Source organism: Phyllostomus hastatus, unplaced genomic scaffold (assembly GCF_019186645.2).
Source record: "Phyllostomus hastatus isolate PE091 unplaced genomic scaffold, TTU_PhHast_1.1 phas_scaffold_21, whole genome shotgun sequence".
Lineage (NCBI taxonomy): Eukaryota > Metazoa > Chordata > Mammalia > Chiroptera > Phyllostomidae > Phyllostomus > Phyllostomus hastatus.
Genome location: NW_025334017.1, coordinates 13,241,052 through 13,259,372, shown reverse-complemented (window position 1 = coordinate 13,259,372; position 18,321 = coordinate 13,241,052). Strand labels below are relative to the sequence as shown.

At 42.4% G+C, this 18,321-nt stretch overlaps 1 protein-coding gene across 4 annotated transcripts in view; it reads right to left on the bottom strand.

Annotated features, from left to right (window-relative positions):
- SULF1 (sulfatase 1) overlaps positions 1-18,321 on the bottom strand; it is a 155,693-nt gene that overhangs the window by 60,345 nt on the left and 77,027 nt on the right. For all 4 annotated transcript variants that reach the window (XM_045861204.1, XM_045861206.1, XM_045861207.1 and 1 more), the window contains 3 exons: positions 13,099-13,168; positions 12,563-12,794; positions 1,937-2,176 (listed from right to left, as the gene is read on the bottom strand). In XM_045861204.1, the coding sequence (XP_045717160.1) occupies positions 1,937-2,176; positions 12,563-12,749 (427 nt within the window). In that variant the 5' untranslated portion in view covers positions 12,750-12,794; positions 13,099-13,168. The remainder of the gene's footprint in view (positions 1-1,936; positions 2,177-12,562; positions 12,795-13,098; positions 13,169-18,321) is intronic.

The window sequence follows — 18,321 nt, the reverse complement described above, 5'->3', positions numbered from 1 at the left end:
AACATTGTGAAATATTTACCATCGCCAAGCCAACCAACATATCCATTACTTTACCTTTATCATTTCCTCCTGCCCCCTGTCACTCCCTGGGGTGAGAACACCAAAGATCTACCCTCTTAGCAAATTTCAAGTACACGATACAATCTTGTCAACCACAGTCACATTGCTGTGTGACATGTCTCCAGCACTTATTCACATCCTCTTTTCCCCCTTTCTTGGATCAGCCCTGAAACAAATTAGCAAACCCTAGTTGAGCACTCCAGTCCTGGCAGGACGCTCTGAGTCACCTCGCATCTCTGCTTATTATGGACCTCATCCATTTTGCTCCTGATACGGTAACAGTGCCAACCCCCCAAGCTGCTTGTCCACTGCTAGGGATTAAATTGTAGGGAGCCTGGGGGGTGAAAGATCCTGATCTCACACAACACTTTCCAGGAACAAAACAAAATTGAGTGGTTAAAATCAGGAACCAGGCATTAGGGGGATCGCTGTTGATTTTGCTTCCAAGCTGGTCACACAGTTTTTGAAATCCCCACCTCAGTTATGAAACAGAACCAAGTCCATTTGCTGTCTGCAAACCTACAGGGATGCTTGATGGATTTGCAAATTGTTTTAGAGCTCTCAGATGGAAGGTGCTATAAATTTAAATCATTTATGTGAGAAAACACATTCAGGATAAGGCACTCTGAGTAACCTAGTTTCTTTCCTAAGTATCAGCAAACACCTTTGGGATTCATGGGAAGATCTTCCTCTGTGAGTGGCTATCTTAAAATACCTGTGAATGACAATGCTGTCATATTCACAATGAATATTTTCATCTATAAATAACAAGCACTAAGTGCCCACGGGGCACTTGGCAAAGAAGCCAATGGCCACATGTTTCCTGAGACCAGTGGGAAAGATTGGTTTCATTTTTTGAAGAGATTTAACAGAATACATTTGTCTGAAATCCTTTACTTTTAAATCCTTTTTAAATCTTTGGGCTAGAGAATCTGTAAAATCATTTTCAAAGGCTTTAATGATAACATCATGAATTCTTAAGAATAAATCCAGGTGGTTCTGAAAAATCTATTTTGCACTGTCGCCCCTCCAGAAACACCCTTGCTTCCTCTCAGGGAGAAATGCCGAGGGCACCTCAGTGCTGGCAGAATGAAGGCGTTGGCAGGGGGTCGGGAGAGCAACCTTATTAGAAGGAGCCTTGCTTCTTCCTTAAGAAAGACTGGTATGATGTTCACGACCTCTCTTGGAAGAGGTGCCCAATTTTCAGAAGACCAGCTAACCCAAACCTTCCTCAGGCCTTATGGAGGTTAAACAATGAGAGGAGGTATAGCAATTACCTTCCTTTCTTGGAAGATGGAGGAGAACATCTGAAACCTCAAATGGCCACAATGTGAGCTAAAAAACCTCCAGATCTTACTAAATAAATGCATCAATAAGATATGTGTCATTGGTTTGTTCATTCAGTGGTTTATGAATTCAGTAAGTGATTGTAATCATCTGTGTCCCAGGCCCTGGGGCAGAGGCTAAGCAGTTGATGGTTTCTTGCTGAAACAATCAGCAGAAGTTTGCCAACATCTAAGACAAGCCTCCAGCTGTGCCATGATCCCTTGAGATGTGGGAGGTTGAGGTAAATAAGCAAATGGAGTGAAAACTTATCAGTGGTAGGTTCTCCTGGAAAATTCCAAATGCTAGGCGCTCTGATGGGTAAAACGCTTTCATAACATGTCCACTGAGAATCACTCTGACTTTCCCTGAGGCACCTCTTCTTGGTACATCCTTCAGAGTGAAAAAGTGAGGGATGAGGAGGACACTGATACAGACGCGAACAGCCTACATACCTCCACCGAGGAACTTCATACATTTCATTACACACTGCCTTTGCCTGTGTCTAAGATGTTTCATCAAAGGGTCAGGGGCCAGAAAGTTCACCCTTTACCTGTTCTGTAGCCAGTGTTGTTAAGATATACAGCAAAAGTCCGAGGTTCGTGCATCGCCTGCCACGAGGGTGAGGAGCAGTTCTCGTTGTTGGTGTAGACGTTGTGGTTGTGCACGTACTTCCCAGTGAGCATGGAGGACCGGGAGGGGCAGCACATGGGAGTGGTCACGAAGGCGTTGGTGAAGGTGGCCCCTCCGTGCTCCATAATCTTTCTCGTTTTGTTCATGACTTGCAGGGACCCTGAAAGGCACAATTCCAGTGTCGTTTGGCAGAGTGTGCCACACAAGCATTTATGTCTTGTCACTCAGTGGCTCTGTTCTCCTGATTTATTAATTTCGTTCCCTTGGTTTGAAGAAGTCTATTAATCTGACCAGCTCTCATTTCCAGAATAAAATTAAATATTTGGGATCCTACCATCTCAAGTATTTTGCAGAATAATAACCACATTCTAGCTTTCCCCCCTTAATCACAAAGGGAAAAAAATGCAAGCTAATCTGATAATTAAAGTTAGAATTCTAGATATGGAGCAGATTCAAAGGCCAGCTGTCCTTTGAAGATTACACAGAACAATAGCCTGTTACATGGGCCCCATGGCCCATGACACATGCACAAAGCTAGTGACAGTGCGGAGATGACTAGATACAGCGTTTTAATCATGTGAAATAAAAGAGGAAAACCTCATTTCTACATTGTAAAAGTCCCTCCAAAATGCCTGTATTTAATAATAATAATAAAAAAGATCTTCAGTGTAACTAGGTGTCCTCTAGCAAATTCACCAAATGCCTACCAGTCGCTGTGAGGACGACACTAGTTTATATTTGCACCTGTTTACATGCAATTTTAAGAAACAGGTTGTTTGCCTGTGAAAGAGCTGTGGTTCTATTGCACTCAAAAGTGTTTGCATGGCAGAAAAATATTTCATTTCAACTGTAAAAGGTAAAATTATAACATAAGATTGCTAAGGAAGACAAAAATTCTATTTCGATTACTCTATCCAGCCAAACACTGCAGCTGAAACACATCCAAATACTGCAGGCCAAACACAGGCCACAATTCAATGGTCTTTTCAGGACTTGTCAAGAAATGCACTGCAGAGCCCCACCGCCAAGCCCACTGCATTTGAATCCCAGAGCCTCACATTTCCAACAGGTCCCACTTCTTCCAAAGAAAGAGAGAAAGTCTATGCAGTTTTCCAGCAAGGAAGGAAATCGTAATGCAAACCAGGCAAGCACTCACAGCAGAAAAGATGTGTGATACCAACCAAAAAGTCGCAGTTTGCCTGTGTTTTTTTTCACATAGTAGCTTTTACTATTCACATGAAACACATGCAAACAGAAGGGTTTCTAACTGGGTTTCATTAGAACTCCCTGAAAAGGATCCTAACTGATTTTCCTCCCCTGGGTGGTGTCTTCAGGGGACCCCACAGCCTTTTTGTGATCAGTAAATAACATGTCAGGAGCACCTGTTTCATGCTGAACATTCTATCAGCTTTGCACTCCGGGCTGGTCCCCAAGTGTAGCATTAACAAAGGAAATGGAAAAGTCTCTGCTGCCTCTGGTCTTCAGTAGTAAGCTACCTAGAGAAGAACCTACATAGAAAGATCCCTGGGGATAGTTGCCAAGCGACGTACACGTCAGAGAGTAGATACAGCAGTAGCAGCACCTCTGAAGTTAGAGGGGACCTGGAGTGAATGTTTATAGGGTCCTGGAACAAGAGCTGAGGACGAAGAGAGGGAGGGAGAAAAATGTTCAATGGGTGAAGTGGGTTGTTGGGAAAATGGAGAGGATGCGAAGAAGTGGAGAGATGAGTACCCCACATTGATTTCCTGGCATTGAATAGAATACGGAGAATGCTCTTGAAATGTGGGAAGCAGAGTTAGCAAAGAGCTTGGAGGCTGGGTAGAGATGTTTGGATTGCATAGAATAGACAAAATAAGGGCAGAGTAGGTTCTTTGCCAAAGGCATAAACAACTCAGCAAGAAAAAAAGTCTTTGAAAGGTGTTGTTGTGGCAATGTGGCCATGGAGGAAGAAGAATAAGCTGGCCCTTGAAGGATACAGCTTAGGGGTCACTGAAGCCTTCAGGCCACAAGATGGTAAGAAGCTGAACTGGATTATATCACTAAACTAGAGCGACTCTACAAAGCAGATCCAGGAGACACTGTAATGCATCAGAAGACCATGAGTTGACTAATACCTCAAAGCTTTCAGCACAGGAAGAAAGCCTGAAAACATTATTTCACTGTTGGTCAAAATATAACTAAGAAGAAATATGCCCTATAAATCAAAGAAGTTCATTTTAGAAACATTGCATTTTGTTTTGGCTGATCCTACAGGGGAAGCATCCTGGACATGAGGAGATGACTAGGGACATGGTCCTGGGAGAGGGTGACAGGCACCTGCCGAAGCCTATCACTCAGTCCCCTCTCCTCTTCAGATACCCACAGTGCATACTCATCAGAATACCCTGAATTTTGGAAAAACTCAGAAAACATTTGTAGGTGGATTTTCATTGCCTAATAGTCTCTTTATTTCAAACAATGAGCTCTCAGAGTTTCCTTTATCGGCTTAGCTAAATTCAAATTAAAAAAAAATGCCATTGGAAGCCATCTTTTAAGGTCCTGAATCACAAAGGTACAAATGCCAGTTTATAGCCCCATCTGGGCTGCAAATATGGCCCAGGAGGTGGAAATCTGATGTAAGGTCAAATAATATAAAAACTGGCTAAAACTTAGCCCAATTCAAATCTCTGGAATTGCACCAGTCAGGACTTGCCTCATTATAAGCATTGCTCTTTCCTTAATTAACTGAGCCAACGGTGTTGAGGTCCTTAACAATCCCTGCCAACATTCTGCTTCCAACTAGTCCCCATGTCAAAGGTATCAATGAAGACATTCAGGCCCTGCCATCCTCATTACCACTGCAGCTCCATCTTTGGGGTTCCTAAAAGTGGGCACTTGGCTTGAAGATTCTCAGTGAAGATTCTGAGACAATCCTTCCCACTTTAAACGTAACCTGCAGAACATGTTAAATGCCAGAATCCTGGGCCCACCCAAAGATACTGACTTAGTGGTTCCAGGGAAAGACCTGAGAATTTGCACTTGTAACAAGCTCCCTGTCTGTGGACCACACTTGGGGAAGTATTCTAGGTTGGACAGAGAATCATGGAGGCTTCCTGTAGGAAGCTGTAGGCTACAGCTGGAAGAGACTTCAGTGGCTGCCTTGTTTTAAGTGACCTAAGTGCCTTAGAGCATTTCCAGGGCCATGGGATGCTAGAGACAGGAAAAGAAAACACTGATTTTATACTTACTCTCAGGTTCTCGGAGTGCTCCACATACATCAGCTCATTTAATCTTGACAATAACCCTTTGCAGTGGTGCTACTATTGATTATTCCCACATTATGGATGTTAAAACTGAGGTGTAGAAGCTTAAATAACATGTGGAGGGCCACACAGATCCCAGAGAGAAATCCAGGCAGCCTGCTCCAGAGACTGGTCTCCTCAGCTCCAAGGAGACTGAGCACTGGCTGTGACATCAATGCTATCAAGACAGACAAACAGAAACGATGTCTGTGTGCAGTCAAGATATGCCTCCCTTTATGTTCCCTCATATTTTGCATCCTCTGGCCTCTTAGGGGAAATACTAACAGACACTAATGCCTGCTTTCTGCCCTCCTGAGGGCTGAAGGGATCTCAGTAGCTGAGGCCCGGGTGAAAGGTGGGTGGGCTGAAGATGGGTCTGTCTTCACTCAGTAGCCGACAGCCACACTGGTGTTGAACACCGCCTCTGGGCTCAGCAGATTGCCTGGCTAGATGCAGAGGATGGAGCGCAGGAGTCATACCTCTTCCCTTGGCTGAGCTCATGTGCACCAAGCACCTTCTTTTTTATGGCTGTGCAATGATTAATGCTGGTCTATAACACTGCCTTGCTCTGCCTCTATTGCCATGTGATCAAACCATTGGTTTTTCACTGGGAAACACTACCAAAAGCTATTCCATAATACAACTTGAAATTATGCATTTATGGCCGTTGAGAGGAATAGATGGGACAATGTTCTATCCTGCTGTTGGAAGGGCAACAATGTCCTTTGTTTTAAGCCGAAGCTCCTCATCTCTCTGGGTTTCAGGCCTTTGGTGCCTAAAATGAAAATTGTGTTGGTTCTTACTTATCTGTGAGAATGCTAATTTCATAAGAATGACATGAAGCTTAAGAGGGAAGACTCAACAATATTCCCACAGCAGGCTTAGGAGGATAAGAATGAGAAGAGAAAGAGCTCTGAGCTCTTGAGCTTGTAGAACAACATCTGATTTTGCCACAGATTGGTTTGAGCACATTAGTTACTCTTTTTTTTTAAATTTGTGTTTTCCATCTGTAAAATGGAGCTAATAACGGTTCCCCTGCATAGTTCACAGTATCAATGAGGTATGCTCACCTCAACCCCACATTTAGTTTTCTCCTACCCTTCCTATCTCCCTCTCTGCAATCTACATCTTAATTCCAAAAGGTGGGATAAGAATGAGGAGGTTACCATAGACTGAATGTGCCCCTGAAAATTCATATTTTGAAACCTAAGGCCCCAAGAGATAGTAGCAGGAGGTAAGGCCACTGGGAAGTGATTTGGTCATGAGGGTGGAGCCCTCATGAATGGGATTAGTGCCCTTATTAAAAAAAAAAACTGCAGAGAGCTCCCTTGCTCCTTCCACCACGTGAGGACATAGTGAAAAGGAGGATATTTATGAACAGGAAATGGGTCATCACCAGACACTGAATCTGCTGGTGCCTTGATCTTGGACTTATCAGCCTCCAGACTGTGAGAAATAAACATTGTTTATAAGCCACCAAGCCACCCATTCTATAAAGAGTATTTTGTCATAGCAGCTCAAATGGACTAAGACAGAGGTCAAACTACTTTTTCTGTTCTTTAAGACTTAAAATGTTAACGCTGGCTGACTGTTAAAAACAGCAATTCTCTCTCCCACCCCTCAAACCGCCCTCCCTCCTTAAGCAAGAAGTTTGACTTCATTATTGTTTAAAGTTGTCCTGTGAGGTGGGAGCCTGTGGGGACCGTGGGGACCTGGGGATGTAATGAAGGGACTGGAATTAGGTCCAGCATCTGGTGTAAGGACACTGCTAATTGGGCTGGCTTGAGGACAGGAAAGGTCCAGGTCACAGCTGAATGTCAGGACTGGCAAGAAAAGCTGTCCCAGTGCCAGAGTCGCAAGTTGGGACTGCAGACATCTGCCATTGCTCTTGCAAGAGTGGGGAGGCAGTGACAGCATTCAGCCGTGGGCCAGGATGCTGCTCGATCAGTGGTGATTGGGAGGGGAGAAGTGGTGCTCTTTGGGAATCCTGCAGGATCCACCAGGCTTGTCAGTTTGGTAGCATTGCAGATCCAGGCTCCAAGACGAGTACTTTGGGTGGATTAACTGATTGGCTATTGGAGCTGCACAGAACCATGGCCAGGAATTTAAATCATTCTACACTCTCTGACCTATTTATTTATTCTTAAATCACCTATGCGAAAAAAGTCAAAGAAAAAATGTCCCACTAATCTTAACCAAAGATTTTGACTTAACCAAAATTATATGGAGAGTCTGAGTTACTTTATTTACATGTTAAATTTTACAGCAAAGCTTAACCTTTCCCAATTCAGCTTTCTTAGGGTTTGATTATTCAATATTTTATACTGTCAAACATTAAAATTTTCATCAAGCCTATTTATCATGTCCAGGTAAACTCACAAAACCTGAAATTCAATAATAACTATTGTTATCACCATCCCTTAAGGAAACCCCAGACATGTGGGATTCATATACACCTGGCCTCCAGGAGACACACATCCCTGTGTGAGTTGTAACCGTTTGATGAGTGACAACAACAAGCAAACACAACTCTTATTAATTGTACAGGGTTGTTTCTAAATGTCATTGTCTTGTGATGGGGAAAGACTAATGCTTTAAATATATAAATGGTCCGTACTGAACACATCACTGATATTTTTTTATGCAGTATGGAACCTTAAACAATGACATTTCTCATATTAAACATTGTTTTATTGATCTACTGAATATTTTGGTTCTGAAAGCATAAGAAAAAATAACATAATAAAACAGTAAGCCTTCTTCTAGCCCAGGCATGTAATTGGTAGAAAAACAAAACAAAACAGATGCTTCAGCTAAAACCAGAGGCGGAGAATCAAGTTGGGGGAAAAGGGACCAAGAAACAGATAATAAATCTATCTGGAATGTTTCTAGGTCACTAGGATTCATTATATTTCCCCCTAAAGGCCATTAAAAGTGGAGACTAGTCTCTTCAGGGGATGCAAATGAAATGTCTACAGAGTTAGAGAAGGTGGGCAAGTGAAGGCAGTCAGCTATAAAAAAAATCATGGGGTTTTTGCCTTTTCACATTTGATGGCAATATGGGTATCCAGAACTCTTCCCTGACTAAGAAAAGCCACAGTATGGGCATGGTGATAAACAGCAACTGCTCCTTCGTCTAAGTGATGGGAGCCATGGAGAGTTGCAGGAACCGTGACGGCATAGGGAGGACATGCCCCACTTCCTGGGGCAGCTTCAACTCCCCTTCAAATCTGACAGATGGCTGCCTCATGGGAATACACACCCTCATTCTCCTGAATTTAAGAAAAGGAGAAGTCTGGGTTTTTCTTAAAACATGCTTTGATTCTCAAAAGTATGCTTGCCCAGTAAAACATGTCTAGGTACTAGTTCTGCACAACAGATCCCATTTTGTAACCTCTGCTTTGACAAAAAACCAAAGTATTTCCATGTATTCATGGTTTCTCAGTTCCACTATGATCTACGGGAAGCATTGGTGGGGTCAGCATTACTGAGACGTTAGCATCAGCCCCATTTCCTAAGAATATAAGGAGTGCCACCTCGAGTCAGATCAATGGTGCAATTGGTTCAACAGTTTGTTTCTCAGAATGGTACTAAGCATTTGGGAAAGATTTACACCCTCATCCCTTTGTCTCTAGTACTCAAAAGTTAGGGTGGTCCCACAAGCATTTCTGATTTTCTTGTTTTTGATTCATAAAATTCTCAAGTGCAGGGATAAAATAATATACACAACACATCTCCTAGCTTTATCAAATGTTAGCATCATAGTTGCTTCAGATATATTTTTTTAATTTATAAAATAAAATGTGGATGGTCAATGTTCTTACCAGAGGTGCCATCATCCCAGACACCATGTTGATTATGTCTGTGAATTTTTCCTAGCTTGGATAGCTTTAATCTTCCACCCATGAGCTTAGTGTAAAAACCTAAACTATTTACACAACCTGAATAACCTCTTAAGTTGTAGAAAAAACAAATACAGAAATAGGGAACCACTGACCTCATTTAATCTCTCCACATAATTAAATTTTTCTTCTGGAATAATGATCTTTGTCCTACCCACCCAACTTGGGTGGGATGACAATAAAATGCAATAATGAGAACAAATGTTTGGAGAAAGATACTGCATTACCCACATGCTAGGTTCTAGCACTTTTATTAATGAGTTCCTTCTATGTCGCACCCCCTTCACAAAGTACTAGTTTATTTTATTTGTCCTCAGACAGAATTGAGGGAGTAGCCCCCATTCTTCCTGAATAAGAGCTTTCCTTCCCAGCTTGATTCCATAAACTTTGATTAAAACCCTTCTCAGACTTTGTCTTTCCAGACAAAGAGGTAGAATTGTTTTGTTTTTTCCCAAAAGGAAAAGTATTCTAGTGCAATTTCCTAATTGTTTCTCTAAGCCTTTTCTAAGTCTGTTATATATTTCTGGAGGCACAGGAGCCAAACTTGCCTGCAGTATTACAGGTGCAAAAAGTTTTGCTTAGGTGAAAATTTATTTAAGTACTTGAACATAAGTACATGTAAATAAACAAAACAAAACCCATCCATATCAAAACTACAATGAGATACTACCTCTCACCTATTAGGATGGTTCTTGAGGAAGACAATTTTAATTTTATAAGGTGAAAGAAATTCTGGAGATTGGTTATACAACAACCTGAGTGTACTAACCTATACACTTAAAAATGATTAAGGTAGTAAAAAAAAAGTCTATAGCAGCCTTATAAAAAATTATGAGAACATTACAAAACACTAGGCAAAATCTCCATCAAGCAGTATCCACTACCAAGAGCACAATGTTTCTGCTGCGGGTGGAAGTTATCCACAGTTCACTGTGGTTCATCACCAGTTTATTTTGCCAACAAGGTAATAAGACCCAACATATACATTTGTTGTCTCTCTCAGAACCTAGAACATTCATACACATTTCCAGGTGGTCTTTAGGAAGGGCTCACTAAATATTTGTTGATGGACTCATTGATGGAAGGGATCACGGTTAAATGAGCAGCTAACAAAGGTCCTAGCTTACCGCTTACTAGCTGACCAGAGCCTATGCAACTTCTCCAGGTGTGATTATTGAGTTATTGTGAAGATAAAGTGGGCAATTCTTAGTACAGTATTGGGCTAGAAAAATCAAGGAAGAAGGTAGAGGTAAAAATATAAGAAACAACTGGGTTGATCGAACCTGGCCTGTGACCCTTTACCATTATATCCATGTGCCTCCAGTAGAGGCCAATACTTAGTAATTTTTCAGTAAATAATTATTGAATGGCTGCATTAACTATACAATAAGGGTGCAATTTTGAATTCTGTTAAAATAAACTGATTGAATAACTCCTTAATATATTTTAATGACAAGGACTGTCTACTCAATAGATCATGACAGACACCTGTATTCATTTCTGGGAACTGTCTTAGCTTTCTCAGACCCTTGTGGGTTTATTTCAAGTTTATTTAGCACCTGCTATATTTATAGCATAGTCTCAGCATCACAAATGCAATCTGAACCAAACACATCCCTGGCCTCTAGCTGCTCTCAGGCAAGTGGAAAAGACAATTACGGAAGCACATGGGGGATTGAAGGCCACACGGGAGGCATGTCCAAGGTGGTGCAAAGGACAGTTCCATCGACCCTGCTGGAGGGGAGAGTGGTTTTGGGGAGGGAAGATCCCTGAGGGCAAGGCATTGGAACTGGGTCATGAAGAACAGAGAGAGCTCCTCCAGGTAGGGAAAGAGGAAAAAGACAGTGGGGACCAGATGTGCAAATGCATGAAATACAGGTGAGGGAGATGAAGAAACCAAATACCTTCAGGGAAGTGTAAGCTGTTTCCATAAAGCACAGGGGTAAGAAAAGTAGCCTCACAGAAACAGGCGAGAGCCAGACAGCCCAGGCTCATTTGCTTGCAGCACAGAAGGGAGGAAGAAGCTGGAAGGGAAGGTCTGTAGATCTTGGCTTCAGCAGAAAGCATGGATATGAGATGTTGAGGAAGGCGAATTCAAACATGTTCACATCATTCTATTTGCTCTGTAAGTGATTAAAACCTGAAACCACCAGCCACATACACACTAAAGTCGTACCTGCAAGACCTTTCGTTCTGGCATATTGCCTGAAAAAATCTATACTCTCGTTTAAAAAGTGAAGTGAGAAAGAGCAGACTCAGTGACTCAACCTCAGCGATCATTACCCCGGCTGGCTTCTCGTGCATTCGCTTCCTGCTGAACCCAAGGAATTCACTTTGTTGGAATTTTATTGTTTGGTTTCAAATCGGAAACCAAAGTTCTCTTCCATGCCGATCAAGTTCCAGCATGGAGGGTTTTATCCTCAAGAACCCTAAGCCAGAGGAGCCCTGTAAAGAAGGCGGGGGCTCTGCTAGCACCGGATCAAAAAGACATTAGTGTCAGCCAAGTTGAGTGTGATGGATAGATAAGCCCACTGAGTGATGCCTGACAGTGAGGAATTTGGGTCCAGGAATGGAAATTCCTGGGTTACAATGAGATGTGGTGACAACTTGTCAGGGCAAGATTATTTTTTAAATCTGTCCTGGGGTAACCTAGAAGAACTTGACCCTAGGCTTACAGGCAAGACCATGGATCTGGCCCAGTTGGAGGGTGAGAAGATGAGAAGCCCAATCAGATGATACAGAAGCTAAGATGGAACCACCGTATTTGGGTAGGCTCTCCTAAGAGCTCGGGAATTGACTCAGATGAGCTAAATCTTTAGAAAGCATCACATGTAAGGTGATAGTAGTGAATTACTACCAGAAGGTATGTAGAGTACCACAAATTTCAATCACCTAACAATTATTACAATCTGTGAATAGATCATTCACTCTAACACTAATAAACCACTGAAAGTTCCTCTAATATCTATCTGTGTTCATATACATCGCATAGAATTCCATTCATGGTCTCCTACTCTTTGAAACAACTGCCCAAATATAAAAAAAATTTTGATCAAGGGTTTCCAAGGACCACCATCAAATCCTTGACTTCCATAATATTTAATCTGGGCTTACTCCCTTCCTCCTTCCTCCTGTTCTCTTAGTCCCCAGCCCTGCTGTTTCAAAATCTTGAGACAGAAAAGTAATGTTGAAACACAAACCAAATGCCTTATACTCAACACAAGCTCATTTTATAAACTAGGTCATTAGTTAAGGTGGTATAATGAAGTGCCCAACCCCCGAATGTTCACTGACAGTTATTGAGAAGGGTCAGCAAATCACTTGAGCAAAAGAGACTGGCAAGCGAAAAATTGGACATCTCACCCAGCTCCACATCTTGGTCATCAGTGAGCACGAGAATAATGTTGGGTCGGATGTTCTTTCGTTCCTGCAGCACCCGTCCTCGGAACCTCGGGGACCTGACAGTCGAGCAGAGGCTCCCCAGCAGTTCCGTGCCCAGGACAGCCAGAACCAGAGCCCAGCAGGAACGCTTCCTCACATTTGGTCCCATGTCGCAAAACCGACAAAACGTCTCAGCCTCCTGGTTTCTGCAGGTCTGAGCAGTCAGGGAAAAAGCGAGAGGGAGAGACTGAAATGAAATCCAAACCCCAAACACAGTTGCAGGAAAAGGGCTTCAGCTAAGTGGGACCTGGCACATTCGCTGGCGGAGAACAGGCTGCACATGAGTCAGAAGCAGCAAACCCTCACAGGCGCTGGGTCGTTTTTTAAGCACTTGATTACTTTGCAAATTCACTTTTGTCCTTTATTCTCATTCCAACTTTTCCTACTCCAGTTCATTGCCAAAATATCACTTCCAGCACAGGGCTCCAATGCAAAAGCTTTCTGACAAGAGCTAATACCTTGAATTAGGTATCCTGGTTGAAAAATCAATTTCTCAGGGGTATACTCAGCACATCTGTAGATGGGGTCCTGGAAGGGGGAGAAAAAAATAGAAAGAAAACATCGGTCAAAGATTTTGGTACAGGTTTTTGGCCTGAAGTAGTCTCTTAAAACAGCATACTATAATCTGTATATTAAATATACATGTATAGTATATATAATATTAATGCATGTATATTTTTCATCTGCCCTCCAAAATGAAGAAACAGAAGGAAACAACATTCAGAAGTGCTAACAAATGACTCAAAAAACACCTTCATTCTATAATCAGCTCCATAAACCAGCACAATCTCATCCCCATTCACACCCTAATTGTACTTTAAACGTCTCCCCCAAAACTAATGACGGATCAGGAAGAGCCAGCAGCGCCTGTGAAACCACAGTGCATCTGGAGAGCACATCTGGGGGCATCTGGCGCGAGGGGGCGTGTTGAGGGAGCGTTAACTCACCTGCATAAGATATTGAGTACTTATCGAGTAGAATGAAACTCAAAGCTGTCATTTGTCATCTGCATTATGTCACTCACTACCCAGGAGAGTTCTTTCTGCTGACAAAGACTTCAGAGGAAGGAGGGCAATTTTTCCCAGCCTCTGAAAACCTCCTAACTGTGCTCCATCAATCACCAGGGGAAGAAGAGGCGCTTCCTCCGAGCAAGGATGGTCCCTCTGTCCAGCTCGTGTCCTCAGTGCGCTGGCGCCTAAGGGGACAGAGCCCTCCTTTGACTGTCAGCACCAGACTCACTATTAGCGAGACCCGGTGCAGCGCCGCCCGCACAGAGATTGTGCTTTGCTGCCGCAGATCTAAACCAGCAAAGCAAAGTGATTGATTGGCTCTGAGGCTGAGGGTTAGCGGCTACCCTCCCACGTTAAAAAATAAATAAAATCCAGAGGGAGACTGCAAAATCTTTGCCAGTCTGCACAAGAGGAGAGAGTTTGAAAGGGTTGGGAAATGCCCCTTCACTTTGGAACACTAACCTGCTGCAAGCTTTTCTCTTGGACTTCTGAGAGATGGCAAACGACTCATTACCAAAAAAAAAATCTGCCTCTAGGATGTCACGAGGGAACATCTGTATGGGAATTTACACTGCCCTAAAATTAATTAGCTGGCAGCCCCCTTCATCAGCTCCTCTGTCTCCACATACTTGAGGGTCTGTATTTTGATTGGCAACAGTAAACTGGCGTCAGATAAATAAACATAAGAATGAAGAGTGAGTAGTGCGGTAGCAGGAGGAGAGGGACTCACTTCCACGCACGCAGTTCTGGAGGGTGGCACGGGGCAGGAAAGAAGAAAGACTGCGTCCTGTTCCCGCCTGCCACACACAGCATTTTGTTTATGTCAACACACACACGCCCCTATTATTTTAAACTTTATGAGCTGTTTTGTAAACAATTCCAATGCTTTTCACTCTGCAGCCTGCAATTACTGAGGTGGGGGGGGCGGGGGGGAGAGAGAGAGAGAGAGAGAGAGAGCGAGAGAGAGAGAAACTCAACAAGAAATAGGTTTTTAAACAAAAATCTAGCATTTGCAGCAGGGAAATCTTGACTACATGATCTGCAGAGCAACCAACAAGCCCCCTCGGATGGGTGCTGCAGCTCTGAGAGTCCACGTGTAAGGGCTTTTGGGGAAGAACTCAGGGTTATTTCAGTGATCACTGAGCATGCTGAACACTGAAAGCCTGCAATTGTTCTGCACCAACTTTTTGGTTTCTGTGCATTTGTTTTAAATCATGAGAAAACTGATATGAGCACAAAAGGACAGGAAAATGAAAGGAATAAGGTATCAAACAATGGCTTTCTCCCATTGATTGTGCCCCAGGCTCTCTTAAATACAGAAATTTCTCAAGAGGGTGGGTCTTTTAAGCAGTCCAACTTTGCTCACTTCTCAAATCCTGCACGGGTGTGCGAAGAGAGCGGGCAGGACTCTCTCATCGGTGGTCGGGTAAACCCACCTATGCGGGTGTAGTAACCTGGTGAGGACAGTCGCCTTGCTGTGTGGAGCGAGCAGTGGTGCTGGGAGCTTAGCTAATCAGCCACACACACAACTCAAAATTCTTGACAATTAAGATGCTGATAATATTCCCTGGAACCCAATCAAAATTACTGGCTATTCTTCTCTTTATCTTATTTACTTTACTTCTTCCTTTAGGAAAAAGGATATTAGCACTAATGATCCCTTACATAAACTACATTGAAAGTCATTTCCTAATAAAAAGGGAGACACAGTAGGTGTTTTTTGGTGTGTGTGTGTTTCCCTTATAAAACGACCTTCCTTTCTGGAGAGTTGATAGAAGAGACCTACGTTTCTTCTGCCACAGTTTATTACCGATTCAGGGGATTTGTGTGTAAAAGCCTGGAGCTGAGCGGTACAGAACTTTCTGACAGGTCTGGCCAGCAGGAGCACTGCATCCTTTATCCCACCACCTTTCACTCAAACACACACAAAACACACCACTGAGCAAAAACCGCACACAGACAATTCTTTATTCAAAAATGACCCTTTACAACCTGTCATCCCCTCCCTGCCTGGTTTCCAGCTCCAGAAGGAAAAGAAGTCACGAAGAAGAAAAACTCTATCAGAGAAAATGCAGAACTCGACAAAGAAGACAAAGATGCAATGTTTGAATTGGATACTTTGCGGTGGACGACAAGTGTCCTTAGAGACTAACAATTTGTCTGGAGAAGTAGTAGAAAGTGGGAGGAATGTAAAGAGAGCTTTTTCTCACACATGGGGAGGGAGCTTGAGGAACAGTGCTCTGAGCGCCGGAGTGAAAACACCAGTGGTAGTTATGGCCAATCGTTGTGGAAAGTCTGCAGGACTTTGTTTAGGGCAGTCAACCCAAAGTCTGAATGTGACATTAAAAGTTTCCGGTCACATATAAAAGAAAAAAAAAGACTGGAAGACTCTAAGCCATGTGAAAAGTTGAGTTCATGAATTCTCATGTACCGTAACCCACGGTCCATGTCCCAGTGGATTTAAGGGGAATCTCTGTTCCTTCACCAAGCCCCCGGGTCCTGGCAGCTGGGGCTGAGGTGGTCTTACACTGAAAGAGTCCTCCTGCTTTGTAAACCATAGCAGTTCTCAAAGTGTAAGCTGAGTGAGCATTTGGGGGACCTTGAGATCCCTTTGGGTGATCCATAAGGCCACGACTATATTAATAAGAATACCGACAAGTTATTTGCTTTTTTAAAACTTTGTTGATATTTATACTAATCAAGTAGGAGCAATGGTAGGTAAAATTGCTTTTGCCTCATTACGAATGGAGGGAGTGTCACATTCAGTTAAAAAAGCCAGCTCCACTGAAGACAAGGCAGTAGAATGATTAACTTCATTAAACCTGGACCCTGGAGAGCGCATCTTCTCTTTCCCGTTTTCTGTGTGAGGAGGTAGGAGGTGCGGAGAAAGGCTCCGCTGCCTGGGAGGCCGGAGGGCTGTCCTGAGGACAAGCACCTGTGTGACTGAGCTGCGAGCTGAACGAGGCAGTATTTTTCCCCATAAACACCACTTTTACTTGAAAGAATTATTTGGACTTAGATATTTGGCAGGCATTTTCTCAAATAATGAATGAAATGAGACTGTGTTTTCAAGGAAAACAACTGGCAGGATTCATTGTGTTTGTTGCCAAGGAGAGAAATCTAGCTTTTCAAGTTAAAATCAGAATTTGGGAAAACTTGTCCTCGCCACTGTGAGTTTAGCAGCTTCTCGATACATAAAAACTTTCTGATGACTTTGGTGTTGATATTAACTTATTATCACGTGTTGTTTTTATATGGTAAAATAAAATATCAACATTTAGAATATTTGCCTAATTTAGTGACCCAATATTTCCCAAATGACCAAATACAATGCTACAAAATCATACATGAGTAAAAAAATTCAATCAAAGTGCAAGATGACTTTGGATCAGAGTACTTAAATGTTCACTGATATGGTTTTGGATTTCTTACTACTTCTAAAGTTTTAAGAAATTACAAAAAAAATTACCACTTGTCAAGTTTTGGTATAGTATCAGAGAAGATCTACAAGTATCTAAAAATGTTAATATGTTTCTCCTTTGCCAATTACTTATCCACGTGAGGCTGAATTTTATTCCTGTACTTTCAACCGAAGTAACATATTTCACAGACGGAGCACAGAAGCTGATATCAGAGTCCAGCTCTCTTCCATTCAGATAAACATTAAAGAGATTTGCAAAAATATAAGACAATGCCAATTCCCTCACCAATTTTTTGGTTTGGAAATATAGGCATTTTTAAATAAACTATATTATTTAAGTTAACAGATAACAGATTTATTACTTTCATTTTCAAAAGAATTAATAAATATCCTTAAAATTTCTCAGTTAAATGTCTTAAGTATTAATAGCTATAACCCACATACACAAAAGCTCAGGGGGGTCTTTAATACATTGCAATAATGTAAATGGGCCCCGAATTGAGAAGGTCTGAGACTTGCTGGCGTAGGCGTACCTGGTTCCACCATTCTGCCCAGGCTTTCACTTCGGAGGATGTAGATCTGGCCCTATTCACAAACTTCTCATTCACTTTTTTCCCCTTAAAGCTTTGAAACTGCCCTACGTTCTCAGTGCCTGGTGTCACATACAAGTTGTTAATAATGAGTGATGACATTCTGTGATTTAAAAAATAATCTGAGGATAACACCAAACTTTACAAATGAATGCCCACACAGCTAAAGCCCATGAGAGACAGGGTCAGAACCACCCACTCGGCACAGACACACAACTCCCAGGGAAAGGGAAGAGAATTGCTCCCAGAACAAAGCAACGCACTCCATTGTTAGGACAGGGGAAAAAAGGAACACTATACTTAATCAAAACAGCAGGGAAAATGAGGGCAGCAGCATGCAATTATTAGAAGCCGAATTTAGCCAGAGCACATGTAGTGTCTGGTCAGAGTGAAGCAAAAATTTTGCTGGACTTCAACCAGCAAAAAGTTGGTATTCACATCCACCTACACTCACTGCCAATCTATATACTACCATTTCTTTACATCAATTTACTCAGTCCCTTTCTCTTAATTTTGACTTTCAGGTTTCCCAGACATCACTTTTCTTTAGGGAAAGCCTTCAGGACATGCTATCTTCTTTATGACATACGTGAAACGATGAAGGAGCGAATTTCTTCTTTTTAAAATCCCATTGCTTGCAAAGTTCATCTACAGTTAATC